The sequence below is a fragment of the Budorcas taxicolor genome, chromosome Y (genome assembly GCF_023091745.1).
Source record: "Budorcas taxicolor isolate Tak-1 chromosome Y, Takin1.1, whole genome shotgun sequence".
In the NCBI taxonomy this organism is placed as follows: domain Eukaryota; kingdom Metazoa; phylum Chordata; class Mammalia; order Artiodactyla; family Bovidae; genus Budorcas; species Budorcas taxicolor.
Genome location: NC_068936.1, coordinates 1,068,302 through 1,090,575, shown reverse-complemented (window position 1 = coordinate 1,090,575; position 22,274 = coordinate 1,068,302). Strand labels below are relative to the sequence as shown.

General features: G+C 36.6%; 1 protein-coding gene across 1 annotated transcript in view; it reads left to right on the top strand.

The window, feature by feature from the left end:
• Positions 1-19,988, top strand: part of LOC128071014 (lysine-specific demethylase 6A-like) — a 174,441-nt gene extending 154,453 nt beyond the window's left edge. Inside the window, exons 26-29 of the mRNA XM_052664012.1 lie at positions 1,385-1,526; positions 10,511-10,637; positions 18,691-18,878; positions 19,842-19,988. Of these exons, the coding sequence (XP_052519972.1) occupies positions 1,385-1,526; positions 10,511-10,637; positions 18,691-18,878; positions 19,842-19,884 (500 nt within the window). The 3' untranslated portion in view covers positions 19,885-19,988. The remainder of the gene's footprint in view (positions 1-1,384; positions 1,527-10,510; positions 10,638-18,690; positions 18,879-19,841) is intronic.
• The last annotated feature ends 2,286 nt before the right edge of the window (positions 19,989-22,274 follow it).

The following is a 22,274-nucleotide window of genomic DNA, read 5'->3' as shown; positions in this document are numbered from 1 at the left end:
CTTGCTGATGTTCAAGCTGGTTATAGAAAAGGCAGAGGAACCAGAGATCAAATTGCCAACATCCACTGGATCATGGAAAAATCAAGAGAGTTTCAGAAAAACATCTTACTTCTGCTTTCTTAACTATGCCAAAGCCTTTGACTGTGTGGATCACAATAAACTGTGGACAATTCTGAAAGAGATGGGAATACCAGACCACCTGATCTGCCTCTTGAGAAATCTGTTTGCAGGTCAGGAAGCAACAGTTAGAACTGGACATGGAACAACAGGCTGGTTCCAAAAAGGAAAAGGAGTGCATCAAGGCTGTATATTGTCACCTTGCTATTTAACTTATATAATGAGTACATCATGAGAAACACTGGACTGGAAGAAACACAAGCTGGAATCAAGTTTGCCGGGAGAAATATCAATAACCTCAGATATGCAGATGACCCCACCCTTAACGGCAGAAAGTGAAGAGGAACTAAAAAGCCTCTTGATGAAAGTGAAAGAGGAGAATAAAAGAGTTGGCTTAAATCTCAACATTCAGAAAACGAAGATGATGGCATCTGGTCCCATCACTTCATGGGAAATAGGTGGGGAAGCAGTGGAAACAGTGTCAGACTTCATTTTGGGGGGCTCCAAAATCACTGCAGATGGTGACTGCAGGCATGAAATTAAAAGACGCTTATTCCTTGGAAGAAAAGTTATGACCAGCCTAAATAGCATATTCAAAAGCAGAGACTTTACTTTGCCTACTAAGGTCCGTCTAGTCAAGGCTATGGTTTTTGCAGTAGTCATGTATGGATGTGAGAGTTGGACTATGAAGAAGGCTGAGCACCGAAGAATTGATGCTTTTGAATTGTGGTGTTGGAGAAGACTCTTGAGAGTCCCTTGGACTGCAGGAAGATCCAGCCAGTCCTTTCTGAGGGAAATCAGTCCTGGGATTTCTTTGGAAGGAATGATGGTAAAGCTGAAACTCCAGTACTTTGGCCACCTCATGAGAAGAGTTGACTCATTGGAAAAGACTCTGATGCTGGGAGGGGTTGGGGGCAGGAGGAGAAGAGTACAGCAAAGGATGAGATGGCTGGATGGCATCACTGATTCGATGGACATGAATCTGAGTGAACTCCAGCAGTTGGTGATGGACAGGGAGGCCTGGCGTGCTGTGATTCATGGGGTCACAGAGTCGGACATGACTGAGCGACTGAACTGAACTAAACTGAAGCAATTGAAGAAGTGCTCTTTAATGACAATTTTTAACTGTAATTTTTATGAGAACCATATTTTAGTGTTTTTAGTTTTTCAGAATTACCATTAAAATGATGACCTGAGTGGTGATAATGATTATGTTAATATATTTTGTTACTTTCATTTTTAACTTAAATTTTTTTTTCCATCCTAGCTAGCCAGTATAAATTGGCAGTGGAACGGTATGAGTGGAACAAATTGCAAAGTGTAAAGTCATTAGTACCCATGGTTCATCTCTCCTGGAATATGGCACGAAACATCAAAGTTTCAGATCCCAAGCTTTTTGAAATGATTAAGTAAGTCCTTTCCAAAGTTGCTGTAGTTCTTTTTTTGGATGCTTGTGGTAGAGAGAAAATAGAGGACAGGGAATATGATAAAGTTATCTAATGAATGTTTTTCTCCAGAAGATTTATATCAGTTGATATCAGATGATAAAGTTGCCCCAGAATCTTAATGCTCACATGTTAAAAAATACTTCACATCTTTTGAAATATGCCAGTTATTGTGGCATAGAGAATAATGAAGGCATACATGATTCTTTACTAGGAAACTCATACATGTGTCCTTTTTCTTAACCTTTGACCAAACTGATGTCCTAGGACCCCTTTAGTTTTAATACTGGAAGGCTGTCTGAAGCACAGAGGGTGAGATTATTATAAATATCTCATAAAGAAATTATCATTTTAAACAGTCTTAACTAGTTAAGTTTCCTACAATGATCAAATTATCCCCTTCTTGATCCATTTGTAAATTTAATAGATTAACAGTTTAAGTATATATGTATGTATATATAGTCTACTAATTGCTCATTTGTTATCTTAGGTTTCTGTTGCCTTTCTTTTGTAGGTGTATTTAGAATATAGGCATACATCATCTTATTGCTGTTTACCTGACTGCAGTTTGCAAATTCTGTGTGTTTTACAAATTGATTTGTGGCAAATCAGTATTGAACAAGTGTCACACCATTTCTTTCCTGCCCACTTTCTTTTCATGTATAATTTTGCTAATTCTCACAGTATTTCAGATTTTTATTTATTGGTATATTTCTGGTAGTGAACTATGATTAGTGATCCTTTATGTTACTGTTTTAAGAAGCTTTTGACTTGCTGAAGGTTGAGGTGATGGTTTGTAATTGTTTTTTTTTTTTTTTGCAATAGGTCATTTTTAATTAATGTATATGCATTGTTTTTTTAGACCTAATGCTTTTGCCCAGTTAACAAACTAGCATATATTATAAACATAAGTTAACAAAATCAGAGAATTGACATGCACAACAAAAACCTTACAAAAGCAGAAAATTTACTTGGTTTATTGTGTTAGTATAGAATGGAATCATGTTTTTGGAGTCCTTTGGTACATTTTTTCAGAACGAGCCAGTTACCACTGTTTCTCCAAACTTCAGTTTATGTGTTTTTCTTTCAGTTCCTCTCCCCTCATGCCATCACCAAATGAATATTGGAAATTATAGGCTAAATATGTAAATTACTATTTTCTGTTGTTCTTTTCAAGTCCTTTACTACTTCTGTGTGTTTGTGAATGGTAGACAAAGATTTAGTGTACTAAATCTTAGACTAGATGGTCTAATTAGACTAGTCTAGTTAGTCTCACAAACTAGTATCTTGAGATATAGTGCTAATTTTTAATTTATTTTCAAAATTTTCTTCTAACAAATATACCCAAACAAAATTGTTCAGTAAGGTATGCACTATTTTACTTATTGACCCATTCCATTTTCTTTATGTTTGAGATTTAAAATTAGAAAAGTTTGAAAGACCATCCATCATACAAATTTTGAACTAAGGCAGTAATTCATATTATAGATCCACAATTATGGATGGTCATTTGGTAACTTCAATATGACCATTAACTCTAATTCATGAAAATAAGTATAGGCTGATCCAGATGTTCCATTTATCTCTTTTTGGCCTATGTTTTCTTTAGGTTTTAGGCAGAATGAATCCCATTCATCGAATATTTGAGAACCACAAACTCTATTCTTCACCATATTCTTGGCAATAAAGTAGATACTGTGGAATGTAAAAAACAGTCTCTTTGTGTGATTTAATCTAGTTCAATTCAGTTCGGTTCAGTCACTCAATCATGTCCAACTCTTTGTGACCCCTGAATCAGCACACCAGGCCTCCCTGTCCATCACCAACTCCCGGAGTTCACTCAAACTCACGTCCATCAACGGTGATGCCATCCAGCCATCTCATCCTCGGTCGTCCCCTTCTCCTCCTGCCCCCAATCCCTCTCAGCATCAGAGTCTTTTCCAATGAGTCAACTCTTCTCATGAGGTGGCCAAAGTACTGGAGTTTCAGCTTAAACATCATTCCTTCCAAAGAAATCCCAGGACTGATCTCCTTCAGAATGGACTGGTTGAATCTCCTTGCAGTCCCAGGGACTCTCAAGAGTCTTCTCCAACACCACAGTTCAAAAGCGTCAATTCTTCAGCGCTCAGCTTTCTTCACAGTCCAACTCTCACATCCATACATGACCACTGGAAAAACCATAGCCTTGACTAGATGGACCTTAGTAGGCAAAGTAAAGTCTCTGCTTTTGAATATGCTATCTAGGTTGGTCATAACTTTTCTTTCAAGGAATAAGCGTCTTTTAATTTCATGGCTGCAGCCACCATCTGCAGTGATTTAGGAGCCCAAAAAATAAAGTCTCTCACTGTTTCCCCATCTATTTCCCATGAAGTGATGGGACCAGATGCCATGATCTTTATTTTCTGAATGTTGAGCTTCAAGCCAGCTTTTCTACTCTCTTTCACTTTCATCAAGAGGCTTTTTAATTCCTCTTCACTTAAGGGTGGTGTCGTTATTGATATTTCTCCCAGGAATCTTGATTCCAGCTTGTGTTTCTTCCAGCCCAGCATTTCTCATGATGTACTCTGCATATAAGTGAAATAAGCAGGGTGACCTAGATAAACAAATTCTGAAGCAGATAAATAAGTTATGATTAAGTAATGTATGTAAAGTACATTTTTACAAATTTGTTTTTTGGTTAAGGTCATGGAGAATGCCACTTTTGTTCAAGTGGTTTATGACAGCATGGTTTCTATAATGGACAAGAATCATAAAAAAGAGAACTAGAAGAAAAGCAAGGGGTGAAAGCCTTAAAAAAACGACTGATGATTAGAGATTTAAAGAGAGATTAGGGAAGAATAATACAGTGAAAAAATAGAGGAGAAAAGAGTCTGGTATTCCTTGGTTGACATGGAAAGCTAATAAAGTCTCAAGAAAGTTGCACCGGCTACATAGGCCACAGGCACCTGCTTGAACAGCGGAGGGTGCCCTACCTTTGGCTACCTCTCGTGTTGGTCTTAGAAGCCCAGGCAAATAAGTAGACAAGGTGAGCCTCTGTGTTCCAAGGGATCAGCCTGAAAAGAGAAGGAGGGAGAGGGAGAAAGAGAGTTGACGGGGGAGGCCAAACTTGTGCAAAAACCCGATAACTTTATTTTCAAAAAGTGCTTATATACCCTAAGTTTTACATAATGGAAGATGCAGAATCATGAAGGGGCAGCAGTCCCGACCCTTATGGATAGCAGGCTTTCTTTGTTTGTATCTTTCCGTATACAAAAGCTCTCAGGTGATTTACATTGTCTTCTGGCCAAGAGGCCTGTTAACACTTTATGGCTCTTTTCCTTAATGAATGTTAATCTCATTTCCCCTGAAGTGTTTTTCTTTAATCTGCATCACCCTCAAAGCACTAAAGTTAAATCCCTATAGAACAAAGTTGCAGTGGGTTATAACAAAGAAAGTACTTAACTCAAAGATCTAATGTTGCTAATGGCAGGGCTACTACCTGTTTTTTCTACATACCAACTATATCGACAAATAAAAGATATGAAAACTTGGCAGCAAGTATTCGCTCAACAATGAAACCCTTAATCAGTTCTATTCTGGAGATATTGACTTCTTGGAAGCCCCTACATTCCTAGGATGTTTTAAGCTTCCTATGCCTCTCCGGGTTGGGAGGCTGTAAACAATCACATGCGTAGCTCTAAGAGGCCAGATAAACCTGTCAGGCAGGCTAGAAAGCCATCAGAGGGGTTTTTGATTGAAACACTCTTATTATGCCCAGGAGACTTATTAACTAGAGAGCTCTAAGTTAATTTTCTTTAGAGAAAGTTGGTTGGGGATAGCCCCCCGTTAACGTCAGAAGAGTATAGTATAGCTAACAGTAAACAGACAAAATTTGGTTTTGGGGTAGATGCTTGGGCAGAGGACCCCTTGAGATCTGACTCGTCTTTGCCTGTCAAGCCTCTTCCTCATGACCTTTGTCATGGGTGGGATTCCCTGTGCTGGCTCCCGGCAGATGTGCTTATGGGACAGAAATGGCTGTAGCAGTACAGAGGAAAGGAATTATCTGTGGCAGTGAACTCAGAAAAATACTAAGGTACAGAATTATAGAGGTATTTGTTGTTTAGTTGCTCAGTCACGTCTGATTCTTTGCCACCCCATGAACGTTAGCCCACCAGGCTCCTCTGTCCATGGGATTCTCCAGGCAAGAATACTGGAATGGATTGCTATTTCTATCTCCAGATCTTCCAGACCTAGGAATAGAACCAGTGTCTCCTGCACTGACAGGAATCTTTATTGCTGAGCCACTAAGGAAGCCTACAAGGGTTCTTGTAGGCAATGTTAAGTAGTTTAGATAGTAATTCCATGTGTTATAGAAGAAGGGAAAGAGATTTTTTTGTTTTACAGCTTTAAAGTGTGAATCTGTTTATTACTTTGGGTGTAAAGATTGGGAATGGACGATGAAAATAAAAGAAAACAGACAGTTGAAGAAATCCAGCTAGCTAACTTGGATTGTGATTGTAGCAATGGAAGTAGAAAAAGATTATACAACATACTGTTGTGAAGATTGAACTCAAGAGTTTACATACAAATTGAATAGTGAGATAAGAGAGAAAAAGTAATGAAGAAAAGCTGGTTATCATCTTGTAGTTTTCTTACTTCTTGGTCGTAAACTTAAAACCTCTCTCAGTTTTAACATTTTCATTCTCTACCTTCATAATTCTCAATATTGTCTAGACTCCTCCAGTTTGTCAGGTTTTCTCTCAATATTTGAAATGCAAACACTGCAATTTTTCTTCCATGAGGAGGAATTTTCTCATTTTTCTGTTGTGGTCTCAGTCACAGTTCAGTCTCACAGTCGTGTCTGACTTATTGATTTCCCATGAACCACACCATGCCAGGCCTCTCTATCCATCTCCAAGTCCCAGAGTCCACCCAAAGCCATGGCCGTAGTGATGCCATCCAACCGTCTTATGTCCATGTTGATCCCATCCAACCATCTTATCCTCTTGAGTCTATTTCTCCTCCTGCCTTCAGTCTTTCCCAGCATCAAGGTCTTTTCATATGAGTCAGCTTTTCACATCAGGTGCCCAAAATATTGGAGTTTCAGCTTCAACGTCAGTCCTTCCAATGAACACCCAGGACTGATCTTTAGGATGGACTGGAGGGATCTCCTTGCAGTCCAAGGGACTCAAGAGTCTTCTCCAACACCACAGTTCAAAAGCATCAATTCTTCATCACTCAGCTTTCTTTATAGTCCAATTCTCACATCAATACATGACCACTGGAAAAACCTTGACTAGATGGACCTTTGTTGACAAAGCAATGTCACTGCTTTTTAATATGCTGTCTAGGTTGGTCGTAACTTTCTTTCCAAGGAGTTAGCATCTTTTAATTTGATGGGTGCAAAAACAATCTGCAGTGATTTTGGAACTCTGAATAATAAAGCCAGCCACCATTTCCACTGTTTTCCCATCTATTTGCCATGAAGTGATGGGACCGGATGCCATAATCTTAGTATTCTGAATGTTGAGCTTTAAGCTCACATTTTCACTCTCCTCTTTCACTTTCATTAGGAGGCTCTTTACTTCTTCACTTTCTGCCATAAGTGTGGTGTCATCTGCATATCTGAGCTTATTCATATTTCTCCTGGCAATCTTGATTCCACCTTATGCTTCTTCCAGCCCAGCGTTTCTCATGATGTACTCTACATACAAGTTAAATATGCAGGGTGACGATATACAACCTTGATGTACTCATTTTCATATTTGGAACCAATCTGTTGTTCGATGTCAAGTTCTAACTGTTGCTTCCTGACTTGCATACAGGTATCTCAAGAAACAGATCAGGTGGTCTAGTATTCCCATCCCTTGAAGAATTTTCCACAGTTTATTGTGATCCATACATCAAAGGCTTTGGCATAGTCAGTAAAGCAGAAATAGATGTTTTTCTGGAACTCTCTTGCTTTTTTCATGATCCAACGGATGTTGGCAATTTGACCTCTGGTTCCTCTGCCTTTTCTAAAATCAGCTTGAACATCTGGAAGTTCACATTTCATCTATTACTAAAGCCTGGCTTGGACAATTTTGAGCATCACTTTACTAGTGTGTGAGATGAGTGCAATTGTGTGGTAGTTTGAGCATTCGTTGGCATTGCCTTTCTTTGGGATTGGAATGAAAACTGACCTTTTCCAGTCCTGTGGCTGCTGCTGAAGTTTCCAAATTTGCTGGCATATTGAGTGCAGCACTTTCATAGCATCATCTTTTAGGATTTGAAATAGCTCAACTGGAAATCCATCACCTCCACTAGCTTTATTTGTAGTGATGCTTCCTAAGGCCCACTTGACTTCACATTCCAGGATGTCTGGCTCTAGGTGAGTGATCACTCCATCATGATTATCTGGGTCATGAAGATCTTTTTTGTACAGTTCTACTGTGTATATTTGTCACCTCCTCTTAATATCTTTTGCTTCTGTTAGGTCCATATCATTTCTGTCCTTTATTGAGCCCATCTTTGCATGAGGTGTTCCCTTGATATCTCTGATTTTCTTGAAGCAATCTCTGATCTTTCCCATTGTATTGTTTTCCTCTATTTCTTTGCACTGATCACTGAGGAAGGCTTTCTCATCTTTTCTTACTATTTGGAACTCTGCATTCAAATGGGTATATCTTTCCTTTTCCCCTTTGCTTTTCGCCTCTCTTCTTTTCACAGCTATTTGTAAGTCCTCCTCAGACAACCATTTTGCTTTTCTGCATTTCTTTTTCTTGGAAATGGTCTTGATCCCTGTCTCCTGTTCATCAGGCACTCTTATCTGTCAGGTCTAGTCCCTTAAGTCTGTTTCTCAATTCCACTGTATGCTGCTGCTGCTAAGTCACTTCAGTTGTGTCTGACTTTGTGCGATCCCATAGATGGCAGCCCACCAGGCTCCCCCGTGTCTGGGATTTTCCAGGCAGGAAAACTGGAGTGGGGTGCCATTTCCTTCTCCAGTGCATGAAAGTGAAAAGTGAAAGTGAAGTCACCCAGTTGTATCCCACTCTTAGCAGCGCCATGGACTGCAGCCTTCTAGGCTCCTCCACCCATGGAATTTTCCAGTCAAGAGTACTGGAGTGGGGTGCCATTGTCTTCTCCACTGTATAGTCAGAGGGATTTGATTTAGGTCATACCTGAATGGTCTAGTGGTTTTCTCCACTTTTTTCAGTTTCAGTCTAAATTTGGCAGTAAGGAGTTCACAATCTGAGCCACAGTCAGCTCCCGGTCTTGTTTTTGCTAATTGTATATAGCTTCTTCATCTTTGGCTGCAGAGAATATAATCAGTCTGATTTCAGTGTTGACCGTCTGGTGAAGTCCATGTGTAGAGTCTTCTCTCGTGTTGTTGTAAGAGGGTGTTTACTGTGACCAGTGCGTTCTCTTGGCAGAACTGTATTAGCCTTTGCCCTGCTTCATTCTCTACTCCAGTGCCACAGTTGCCTGTTTACTCTAGGTGTTTCTTGACTTCCTACTTCTGCATTTCAGTTCCCTATAATGAAAACAACATCATTTTGGGGTGTTAGTTCCAGAAGGTCTTGCAGGTCTTCATAGAACTGTTCAACTTTTTCGGCACTACTATATCCTTCCTTCCTTCTAATTTTCTTCATTGGGTGTATCATAAGAAGATAATACCTTTGTACATTTTAGCTTAAAGTAGAGGTAATGAGGGCTGTGTTTATTCTTGATTTTTCCATGTATTTTTCACAATAAGCTGTATTATTTTTTTAATTTAAAAATAATTTGGTTGAAGTGTAAGGGAAAACTTCACTCTTCAGTTCATAATTAACATTTGAAGATAGTTGAAATTTATTATGTTTATTATAGTGGTTGACTTTTTATACAGCTTATATACTCATTAAAATTAGAATATTCCTTTTAATAAAATCCTTAAGAAAAAAAAGATAATGTAGTAGATTCAGCTTTGTAATACATATACAAAGTGTTCTTTGAATACTTAACAAAGCCAGCTAGAAGGATTTGTAGGCTGTCCACGGTGTTATCACCCTTTTAGGCTCAGTTTTGTGTGTAGCTCTGTCAGTATGGAATCTGGGAAAGATAAATCACTTCCTACTTAGGATTCAAGTATTTATTATGTGCTTATTCTGTGCCAGGTGTAGTCTTATTTAAGGTAACTAGGAAATAAAGGCTTTGCTATCAGTAAGTCTACGTTTGGATATGTAATAAAGACTAAAAGCAGTAAATATAAGGAGGATAGTAGATACATTTAATGTTTTTTCTTTCAAATAATAGTTTATATATAATAATATGATAATATCTTCCAGACTCAGATTCAGTAGCAGTTCAGTATATCAGAGAGCTCTAAATTAGTTTGATACTGATCAAACTAATACTCTTAGGGGGTTATACTGTTGACAAACATTGTTGTGACATCACATTGCTAAACTAGTTCTGTGCTTTTTAAAGTTAAATTGTCCTTCCCAGATTACATCATCCACTTCTGTATTCAGAGGAGAGCTTTGATACACAGTTGTGGGTGCTGTAGGACACAATTTTGAGTAGTAACAGCAAATTATGGAAAAACTAGCACAATTTGTGAAGATTCACTGTATTAATATCAGAAGCATGAATGTATGGAAAAAATAGACATTACCAAAAATTTTAATATAAATCAAAGATACCATTAGATTACCTTCAAATTAAAATTTGAAACAAGAATTTTGGTACTTTTATCTTTAGTACTGTAATTAAACTAACTGTAAAATATAACCCATAAGTAATATTTTACAGTATCCGGAATTTTAAAGTCAGTCATATATAAATGATTGTTTTGACTATCTAAGAGTAAATATATACTTTATTACCTTGTTATAATCAAAAGTATTCAGCCTCCAGTTTAGACTTGGAAACATGATTCTTGAAGTTATTTGTTATTTGTGCTAAGAGTACTCAATATTCAGTTGTCACAATAATTCTCTCTACACTAGGTATTGTCTTATGAAAATTCTGAAGCAATGTCTGACACTGAGGGAAGCTCTTATTACAGCAGGAAAAGAGATTACATGGCATGGCCGGACAAATGATGAACCAGCACATTACTGTAGCATTTGTGAGGTAACTGTTCTCACTGACAGTTTTTTTGTGGTTTTTCTAGGGTTTGGTTTCTTTTCTCTTTTAATTATAAACTTACATATACTTTTCATGTGATGCATTTTGTTGAAATTGAATATCATAGCTATTACATTAAATTTTCATTTGATGGTATAATATCTTTTTAGCTTTTTATTTTGTATTGGAGCATGACTGATTAACAAGTTGTGATAGTTTCAGGTAGACAACAAAAGGACTCAGCTACCCATACACATGTATCCATTCTCCCTCAAGCTCCCCTCCTAATAGTATAATATTCTGTTAACTCTGTGTTTACTCAGAAGTATCTCCCAACAGTAGCAGTTATGTAAGACTTTCTTTATCAGATGATATAATCTCATATTTTGAAGTAGGAACTATTTATCATAAGTACACAGTTGCCAACAATCTATTTTGGTATATATATATATGCCATGCACTACTAAGTCTTTTCTGCTTAATTTCATAAACATTTGTTAATTTTTTTTCTTGTAGCAAAGATTTAAAAGTGAAGACATAAAAATGTGGTAAGCTGTTCTACATGAGATTATATGCTACTTACAGGATACAAATTATAAACATATAAATGTAATATGTATAAAAACTATAATGTCTGTGGGCATATATACAGATTATTATTCAATGACTTATGAAATAGTAAAGTTACAGGACAAAAATCAGTGCACAGAAATTGCTTGGATTCTTCTATACTCACAATGAAAAATCAGAAAGAGAAATTAGGGAATCAATGTCATTTACCATTGCACACACACACGCAAAATATCTAGGAATAAATGTCTAAGCAGACCAAAAAATCTATATACACATAATTAAAGACACTGGTTAAAGATATCAAAGATGACATAAACAGATGGAGGGATATTCCATACTTCTTGGTTGAATCAATATTGTGAAAATGACTGCAGTACCAAAACAAGCTACATATTCAGTGTAATCCCTATTGAATTACTAATGGCATTTTTCAGACTAGAGCAAAAAGTTTTCACAGTTTTTATGGAAACATAAAAGATCCCCAATAGCCAGAGTAATCTTAAGAAGATTGAAGCTGAAGGAATGAACTTACCTGATTTCAGACTATACTCCAAAGCTACAGTCATCAAAACAATATGGTACAGGACAAAAAAGTATAGACCAATGGAATAAGATAGAAAGCCCAGAGATAAAGCCATACACAAATGGACACCTTATATTTGACAAAGGAGACAAGACTATACAATGGGGAAAAGATAGTCTCTTCAGTAAGTGGTGCTGGAAGAACTAGACCACCACATTAAAAAAAAAATTTTTAGAACACTTCCTACGACCATACACAAAGATAAGCTCAAAACGAATTAAAAACCTAAGTGTAAGACCAGAAACTATTAAACTCCTAGGAAAAAGCAGGCAAAACACTGTATGACATAAATTTAGCAAGATCCTTTATGACCTAAACCCTAGAATAGTGGACATAAAAACAAAAATAAGTGGGACCTAATTAAACTTAAAAATGTTTCCACAGCAAAGAAAACTATAAACAATGTGAAAAGACAACCTTAAGAATGTGGAAAATAATAGCAAATTAAACAACTGACAAGATTAATTTTCAAAGTATACAAGCAGCTCATACAGCTCAATACCAGGAAGACAAACAACCACCAGTCAAAAAGTGGGCAAAAGACCTAAACATACTTTTCTCCAAAGAAAACATACAGATTGCTCTTAGACACATGAAAAGATACTGAACATCACACATTATTAGAGAAATGCAAATTAAAATGCAAATTAAAACCACAGTGAGGTATCACCTCATACCAGAGAGACAGAAAGAATGGCCATAATGAAAAAATCCACAAACAGTGAGTGCTGGAGAGAGTGTGGAGACAAGGAAACCCTCCTACACTGCTTGAGGGAATGTAAATTGATACAGCCAGTATCAAAGATGATACCGAGATTTCTTAAAAAGCTAGGAATAAAACCACCATATGACCCAGCAATCCCATTCCTAAGCATATCTGCTGAGGAAACCCAAATTGAAAAAGACACACGTATCCCTGTGTTCATTGCAGCACTGTTTACAATAGCCAAGACATGGAAGCAACTTCGTTGTCCATTGACGGACAAATGGATAAAGAAGCTGTGGTATACAGTGGAATACTACCCAGCTATAAAAAGAATGCATTTGAGTCAGTTATAATGAGGTGGTTGAACCTAGAGCCTATAATAGAGTGAAGTAAGTCAAAAAGAAAAATATATTAACTCCTGTATTTGGACTCTAGAACGATGGTACTGATGACTCTGTTCACAGAACAGCAGTGAAGATGCAGACATAGAGAACAGATTTATGGACAAGAGTGCAGGAGAAGAGGGAGGGAGGGGGTGAGATGAATGGAGAAAATAGCATGGATGTATATACACTAACATATATAAATAGATAGCCAATGGGAATTTACTTTCTGACTCAGGGAACTCAAACTGGGGCTCTGTAATAACCTAGGGGTTGGGAAAGGGCAGGAGGTGGGAGGCAGATTCAAGAACAAGGGAAAATATGTACACCTGTGGTCAATTCATGTTGGTGTGTGATAGAAATTAAACCAATATTGTAAAGCAACATCAGTCCATTAAAAAGAAAGAAATAGTTCTTTAAAAAAGTAGGAAAAATTATTTTCTAATATTGCCGTAGGGGCCCATTCAAAGGTGAGTTATTTTATTTCAGCAGGGAAAAAAGGCTTGAATCAGAGAATAAAAACATCATTGTCTTTTATGGAGGAAAAAACAAGTATTAGTTGATGCAGGAGTAATTTCAGTTTTGCATTGGTGAATGTTGCCATTTCATACTGGAATACATTCTTAAATAAATGTGGTTCTGTTATACACCATTTTAATGTGCATATCTTGTTTTATGTTTTTTGCCAATGAATTATTACTGACTATTTATATACATGTATTTTAGACTATGGAAATGATTTTAGACAAATAGCAAATTCAAGCAATTTTCTTATTCAAGTTCAAAATGGGTCATGAAATGGTGTACACAACTCTCGACATCAGCAATACATTTGGCCCAGGAACTGCCTATGAACATACAGTGCAGTGGTGTTTCAAGAAGTTTTGTAGTGGAGACTAGAGCCCTGAAGATGAGGAGCACAGCCATTAGAAGTTGACAGCAACCAACTGAGAATATCATCCAAGCTGATCCTCTTAGAACTACACAAGAAGTTGGCCAAGAACTCAGCTTTGTTCATTATGTGGTCATTTGGCATTTGAAGCAAATTGAAAAGGTGAAAACCTGGATAAGTGGGTGCCTCATGAGCTGACCACAAATCAAAAAAAATAGTCATTTTGAAGTGTTGTCATCTTTTATTCTACACAACAACACAGACTGTTTCTCACTCAGATTATTACATCTGGTGAGAAGTGGATTTTATTCACTGTGACAGTCAGCTCCATGGTTGAACTGAGAAGTCCAAAGCACACTCCAAAGGCAAACTTGCATGTATAAAAGGTCATGGTCACTGTAGGTGTCTGCTGCTGGTCTGATCCACTCAACTTTGAATCCCAACGTAACCATTACATCAGAGAAGTATACTCAACAAATCAATGAGATGCACTGAAAATTGGAATGCCTGCAGTCAACGTTAGTCAACAGAAAAGGCCCATTTATTCACAACGACCAATGCTTCAAAAGTTGAACAAATGGGGCTACAATTTGCCTCATCTCCCATATTCATCTGACCTTTCATCAACCAACTACCATTTCTTCAAGCATCTTGACAACTTCAGTCAGCAGAAAATCCTTCCCAAGAATTCAGTGAATGCTGAAACACAGATGTTTATGCTTCACCAATAAACAAACTTATTTCTCGTTGGCAAAAATGGGTTGACTAAATTGGTCCCCATTTTGATTAATAAAGAGCTAGTTGTAATGATTTAAAGTATAGGGTCTGAAGGCATAGTTACAAGTCTAATAGTACAGTAATAAAAAGGCTAGGTAATTTAGTGTGGTTGGAAAATGTATTTCATATTTTGAAAAATCTGTAAGATGCTTATAGCTAGTGGTATCTAGCTATAAGCTAGCTATAGCTAGTGGTATCTAGCTATATCTAGCTAGATATAGTGGTATCTAGCAATAAGCATCTTGAATTTAAGAAATCTGATGTTTATTCTAAGATAATTAAGAGTTCTGCAGCAAGGGACACAAGTCAAGGTACGTGTTTCATCAAGTGGTAGTTGACAATTAAAGAAAATGAAGAAGGTAAAGAGACTAGTTTTGAGCATTTTTGTCTGTTGTTTGGGGTCTTGGGAGTGTACATATTGCATAGGATGTGAGATGTTAGTTCCCATATATGTTTTGATCCTAAGCCTCCAACAGGGCAAGCTTGAGTCTTAATCACTGGACTGCTAGGGATTAAGTCCGTAGAATGGTGTTTAAAAAAAATTACTAAGGGCTGAGACTCATTAGTAGTGACGTTAAAAAAAGAGAGAAGCTGAAAAGTCTTTAGAAAGTAAAATCAATATGATAGCTGAAGAAATAGAGAATGATGACAAACTGAAGAACCAAGATGTTTTAACTGGGATTACTAAACTATGTTACTGCCTATTTAGAATAAAGGAAAACTTTATGAACTCTGATCTTTTACTAGTGTGATTCAAAGACGACGTAAGGTGATGAGTTTCTAATCACTGAAGTCAAACAAAAGTCAGAAGATCACTTGCCTAAGAAACTGAATATCCAAAGGAAATCTTGAAATTACATTTTAATTCTGAGATATACTGATTAAATCTTTTGGCTGTTTTAACATTGCATAACCTCATTGAAGTACGTTTTTATAAGACCAAACAGACTCTGGTTAGCGTTTATATCTCAGATAAATGATTTTTTCTGTATATGAAAACAACTATTCTAGGTATTATCCATTTTCCATCCTGAAATATTACAAGTCAACATTCGTAAAAGAAGTACACTGTCTTTTGGTACAGTACAGTTCATAAATACACCCTGTACTTATTTTCCTTAATGTAAAAGGATAATAAATAAACACCCTTTATTAGTCATCAGTGAGTTTCTTGCTCTTGAAAGTAAACTAATCACAATGGCAGTCCAGAAAGGAATAATGTGGATTAGTCAAAACGTTAGTGGCCTCTTCATGGATCATAGCCTTCTCTTGGCAGTGGGGCTTGGATCACTCAGTGAAGCTATGAGACACGTATAGCAGAGCTATCCAAGAGAGACAGGTTATAGTGAAGAGTTCTAACAAAACGTGGTCCAGTGGAGGAGAAAATGCCCATTCAAGTATTCTTCCTGCGAGAACTCTTGGATAGTATGAAAGGCCAAAAGATGTGAGACAGAAGATGAGCCCTCAGGTCAGATGGTACCAATATGCTACTGGGGAAGAGTGGCGGCCAATCACTAGTAGCCCCAGAAGGAAAGAAGTAGCTGAGCCAAAGTGGAAATGATACCCAGTTGTGATAGTGTCTGGTGGTGAAAGTAAAGTCCCATGCTGTAAGGAACAATATTGTACAGGAACCTGGAATGTTTGGGCCATGATCAAGGAAAATTGGATAAGGTCAAACAGGAGATGGCAAGAGTGAACACAGATGTTTTAGAAATCAGTGATCTAACATGATGGGAATGGCTGTCCAAGAAGCGACTGTTAGAACCAGACATGGAACAACTGATTGGTTCAGAATTGGGAAAGGTGTACAACAAAGTTTGAACTGTCACCCTACTTACTTAACTTATATGCAGAGTACATCATGCCAAATGCCAGGCTGGATGAATCACAAGCTGGAATCGAGAAATAGCAGCCTCAGATATGGAGTTGATACCACTCTGATGGCAGAAAATGAAAAGGACCTAAAGAGCCTCTTGAGAGTAAAAGAGGAGAGTGAAAAAGCTGACTTAAAACTCAACATTCAAATAACTTAGATCATGGTATCCTGTCTTATCACTTCATGGCAAATAAATGGGGAAACAATGGAAACAGAGGGAAATTTTATTTTCTTGGCTCCAAAATCACTGCAGGTGGTGACTGCAGGCATGAAATAAAAAGATGCTTGCTCCTTGAAGGGAAATTTGTGACAGCCATAGCCCTAGAGTTAAAATGCAGAGACATCACTTAGCTGACAAAGATCCATATAGGCAAAACTGTGGTTTTTCCAGTAGTCATGTATAGATGTGAGAGTTGGACCATATAGAAGGTTAAGCACCAAAGAATTGATACTCTCAAATTGTGGGACTGGAGAATACTCTTGAGATCTCCATGAACTTCGAGATCAAACCAGTCAGTCCTAAAGAAAATCAACCCTGAATATTCTTCGGAAAGACTGATCCTGATGCTGAAGCTCCAGTAGTTTGTCCACCTGATGTGAAGAGCGAGCTCGTTGGAAAAGAGCCAGCTCAAGGGAAATCTTTCCCTTGTGCTGGGAAAGATTAAAGGCAAAAGGAGAAGTAAGCACCAGAGAATTAGATGTTTAGGTAGCATCACCAACTATGATGTGTGAGCAGACTCCAGGAAATAACTGAAAGAGAGGGGACCTTGGCATGCTGGGGTTCACTGGACCACAAAGAGTTGTGACTATATTTGTAGAGATCAGACAGATGTGTCTTTCCTCCCCTGCAGGGAAAGACAACTAAAACCAAAACATTATCAATAGACTGGTTCCAAATAGGAAAAGGAGAACATCAAGGCTATATTGTCAGCCTGCTGATTTAACTTATATGCAGAGTACATCATGAGAAATGCTGAGCTGGAGGAAGCACAGGCTGGAATCAAGATTGCCAGGAGAAATATCAATAACCTCAGATATGCAGATGACACCACACTTAATGATAAAGTGAAGAAAAACTAAAGAGCCTTTTGATCAAAGTGAGAGAGGAGAGTGAAAAAGTTACCTTAAAGCTCAACATTCAGAAAACTATGATGGCATCCAGTCCCATCACTTCATGGCAAATAGATGGGAAAACAGTGGGAACAATGACTGGCTTTATTATTCTGGGTTCCAAAATCACTGCAGATGGTGATTGCACCCAAATTAAAAGATTCTTACTCCTTGAAAGAAAAGTTATGACCAACCTAGACAGCATATTAAAAAGCAGAGACATTACTTTGCCAACAAAGATACATGTAGTCAAGGCTGTGATTTTCCCAGTGGTCATGTGTGGAAGTGAGAGTTGAACTGTAGAGAAAGCTGAGCACCAAAGAACTGATGCTTTCAACTGTGGTGCTGGAGAAGGCTCTTTAGTATCCTTTGGACTGCAAGGAGATCCCACCAGTCCACTCTAAAGGAGATCAGTCCTGGGTGTTCACTGGAAGGACTGATGTTGAAGCTGAAACTCCAATACTTTGGCCATCTGATGAGAAGAGCTGACTCATTTGAAAAGACCCTGATGCTGGGAAAATTGAGGGCAGGAGAAGAAGGGGACACCAGACGATGAGATGGTTGGATGGCATCACCGACTCTATGGACGTGGGTTTGGGTGGACTCTGGGAGTTGGAGATGGACAGGGAGGCCTGATGTGCTGTGGTTCATGGGGTCACAGAGTCGGTCACGACTGAGCGACTGAACTGAACTGATGAATACTATTTTTGTACTGATAATTATGTGGAAAATTGAAACATGCTGATCCATGGTTACAATGATGATTTCATTAGGTTATTTTCGAAATACCTAACACTGTCCTTGTCTTTGGATGTCCTAGAAAACAAACCTGGCATCTTCAACACTACTATGGGGCCTAGATGTTTTTTAAGTTTATTACTGTATTTTTTATTTATTCATTTATTCTTTTAGCCACTCAGCATGCAAGATCTTAGCTCCCCAATGAAAAATTGATCCCATACCCCTTGCTGTGGAAGAGAAGAGTTTAACCACTGGCCCACCAGCGAATTCCCCTATGGAGCCTTTTATCAAAGTCCCAGCATTTAGTCCAAAATGATCATCCACATTTTCATGTAAAGTAGAATTCTATAGTTTTATAATAGTGGTACAGATAATTTCAGCTATGTCTGCTCAGTGCTTTCTCTCTTGTATAAAATAGGTGGAAGTTTTTGATCTTCTTTTTGTCACTAATGAAAGCAATTCTCAAAAGACATACATAGTACATTGCCAAGACTGTGCACGAAAAGCAAGTGGGAATCTGGACAATTTCGTGGTGCTAGAAGAATACAAAATTGAGGACCTGATGCAAGTATATGACCAGTTTACATTAGTAAGTGAATTCATTATGTGGGTACATATTTAGCTGTGTTTTGAAGCATCAGTGTTTGTTTTCACTTCCGAATTTATAAGAGTTAATAAGACATTCACATTTTCTGTTGGTTCAGTAACAGTGCATACGAAAAATATTCCTCTTTATATACTTGGAAAACCTTTTGTCTTTATCAAGTCATTGCATATTTCTGTTATTCCTTTTCAGTTAGAGTGGCCTAATAACATTTATTACATTAAAAACTTTTGTGTACTTTGATAATATTATCATAATATTATGCTACTTAATTGATAAAGCCAAATTTTGGTTACTTGATTTTGTAAGATCCCCCAGAAAATTGATATGTTTTTAATAGTCCTCTGTTGTTATATATTAATTGTGTTTATTTAAAATGTATTTCTTGTTACAAGTAATAGTGTTTTGCTAATGGTATATAACATGCATGAAACCAAATTCACAAATGTGTATGGTCTGCAACTTTTCGTTTCAAAGGCAAGTGCGTTTTCTTCTGACTTGAAATGGCTTTGTGAATGGAAACATTTATTCCTGGCTTGTTAGTATTGTTTAAATGTCTTTTGTTTTAAATGTTGAAATTTAGTTGTGATATTTTCAATTGAATGGTGCATTAGATTTCTTAAAAGAGAAAAAAGTTTTGAGAAATAGGTGCTCTTGCTGAGAAAAGTTCACTAGTGAAATTTTAATTGAATTTTTACAGTATTTTCCACAATTATTTTTTTGTTTTAATATGTCCTATAAATTCTTGTGATTAAGTGATTAAGTAAGAAAAATGAGGGTAATAATTTACAGGTCTTAAGAAATATGGCCCTAAAGGTCACAATAGCAGATTATTGAACTTCAAGACTTTCTTTCTAACTCACTTTGTAAGTATACTGTAGATTGGTTATCGCCATGAGATAGAGAACACTTTTGAGGAGTAATAATATACTGAAACAATTAACATACCTTACTTTTAATTTTAGGCTCCTTCAGTATCATCCTCCTCTTCTTGATACTGGTCCGTGAATATTAGATGACACCTTTTCTCATCTTCAGGAAAGTTCTGCACCAGTGGTTTTATAGCTGCTTAATAAGAGTGCTGACTGAAAGCTATGTCTATGCAACCTTCCAAGAATATTGTCAATCAACTGGATATAGGAGAGCATTTCTCTGCTCCAGGATAGATCCAGCTTTTCTTAATTATATATGTTTTAGGTTTATGTGACAGAACTGGCACTGCCCAGTAGACTACTGCTTTGAAGATATCTTTTTTTTTTTTTTAATGTTTCTGGACTTACAAATTAACTTTCATTTTTATTTTATCTTTTCAAAACTTTCTTTGGGAAGATACACTGCCCTCACTGGTCATATTTTTGCTAAGATAGTTAAATTTAAATCTTTGCTTAAGTGTTTTAATGTGAAAAATTAGAGAAGAAAGGTTAGGTTTTTTTTGTTGCCTTTTTTTTTTTAATCACTTTTAAGTTTTTCTGTATTGTTTGGTGCCCATAATGGTTCCAAATTGAAAGTTTTAAAAATGTTTAATAGCTTAATAGTAAAGGTGCAAAGATAATAGTTTGCACATAGACTAAGAAATAAACTTCAGTTTTGTGATTTTTGTTTCTAATCTTGATAGAGATTTACACTATTTATGAATACATATTTATTGCTTGAAATTATTTGTGACTGGTATGTTATTTTTTCAAGATTTACCTGCCATTAAGTATATGGAGTTCTGTAATTTTAAGCATTACTCCTTTTACATTTCATATGTGTAAATAAAACTTTAAAATTGTACAGAAATTTTACTAAAGTTGTTTATGTTTAAAGCATTTTCCACTGTTTTAGTTTTAGAGTTTCTGTAAAAACCCAGATTTGTTCCTTTTCAAATCTTATTATATATATTTTATATGTACATATATGTCCACATACATGTATAACATGTATTTATAATACAGTATAGAATTATAAAAAGATAAAACCAATTTTTAATTTTTCACCTCTAAGGTAGTTTCTGAGATGCCTTCCTCAAAGCATTACTTACAAAAGTATGTGTATTTTTAAAGTAAATGTCTTTTATTCTGGTTGGTGAGGTTGCAGTTATTACAATGATTGCCAATAAATAAGTGCTGGAAAAACATACAGTAGAAAATGAATAATGAAGTTACAGTTTTAAAGGAAACATGTAAGTTTGATAAATTTTATTTATTGTGTGGAAGAGATTCATAATGATGGCCTCCACTGTAATAATAAATATATTAAGTGACATATTATCTGGAGTTAGGTGACCTAAAATTCCATGATTTTCTGCTTATACAACATGGTTCAGTGAGGAGAGAGGGAGAATATATACAAATCCTTTAGCATTAGTAAATTTTAACAAGCTCTGTTAAATTTTTTATTTCATATAAACAAACTACTCAATCTGTAACCATTTTATAACAGTTCCTGGTTTTCTGCCTATATCTTACTGAAACATTTGGGCTTTATTCTCATTTTATCACATTTTCTAGATTTCCAGAGAACTTTGGTAAAAGTTCTATAAATGAAAAGAGAATATGTAATCCTATCTGATGCAATGCCTTGATGTATTTTTTTTCAAATAACTTTATAGAAATAATTTAAAGATGAACGTTATATATATGTTACTACATTTAGGTAATAGTTTTTCAACAATTGAAATCTTAACAGTAATCATTTTATATATATAGATATACATACACATAGATACACATATATATAATTACAAAAGGAAATAATCTGTTTTACTTAAGAAAAATGGTTGACTTATTATTTTAATTGCTCCATTTTGTGATTCTCTTGTAAATGTGTTTATGCAAAGGTCTTTGGTACTAAAACTCAAGACAAATGTTTTTTCAAACAAAGATTAAAATTTAGTCATCAGGACACTTACAAAGTTAGTATATTTATAATATATTTGTGCTCCATCTAAGTTTTCTTAACTTTGTATTCCTTACAAGACATCTTATTGTTTCATCTCATTTTGAGATGGTTTATTGCCAAGGTACATATAAATTGAATTTACTGAGTTTACTTCATTTAGTTTAGTTGCTCAGTCGTGTCCGACTCTTTGCAACATCATGAATCGCAGCACGCCAGGCCTCCCTGTCCATCACCAACTCCCGGAGTTCACTCAGACTCACGTCCATCAAGTCAGTGATGCCATCCAGCCATCTCATCCTCTGTCATCCCTTGTCCTGTCCCCAGTCTCTCCCAGTATCAGTCTTCTCCAATGAGTCAACTCTTTGCATGAGGTGGCCAAAGTACTGGAGTTTCAGCTTTAGCATCATTCCCTCCAAGGAAATCCCAGGGCTGATATCCTTCAGAACAGACTGGTTGGATCTCCTTGCAGTCCAAGGGACTCTCAAGAGGCTTCTCCAACGCCACAGTTCAAAAGC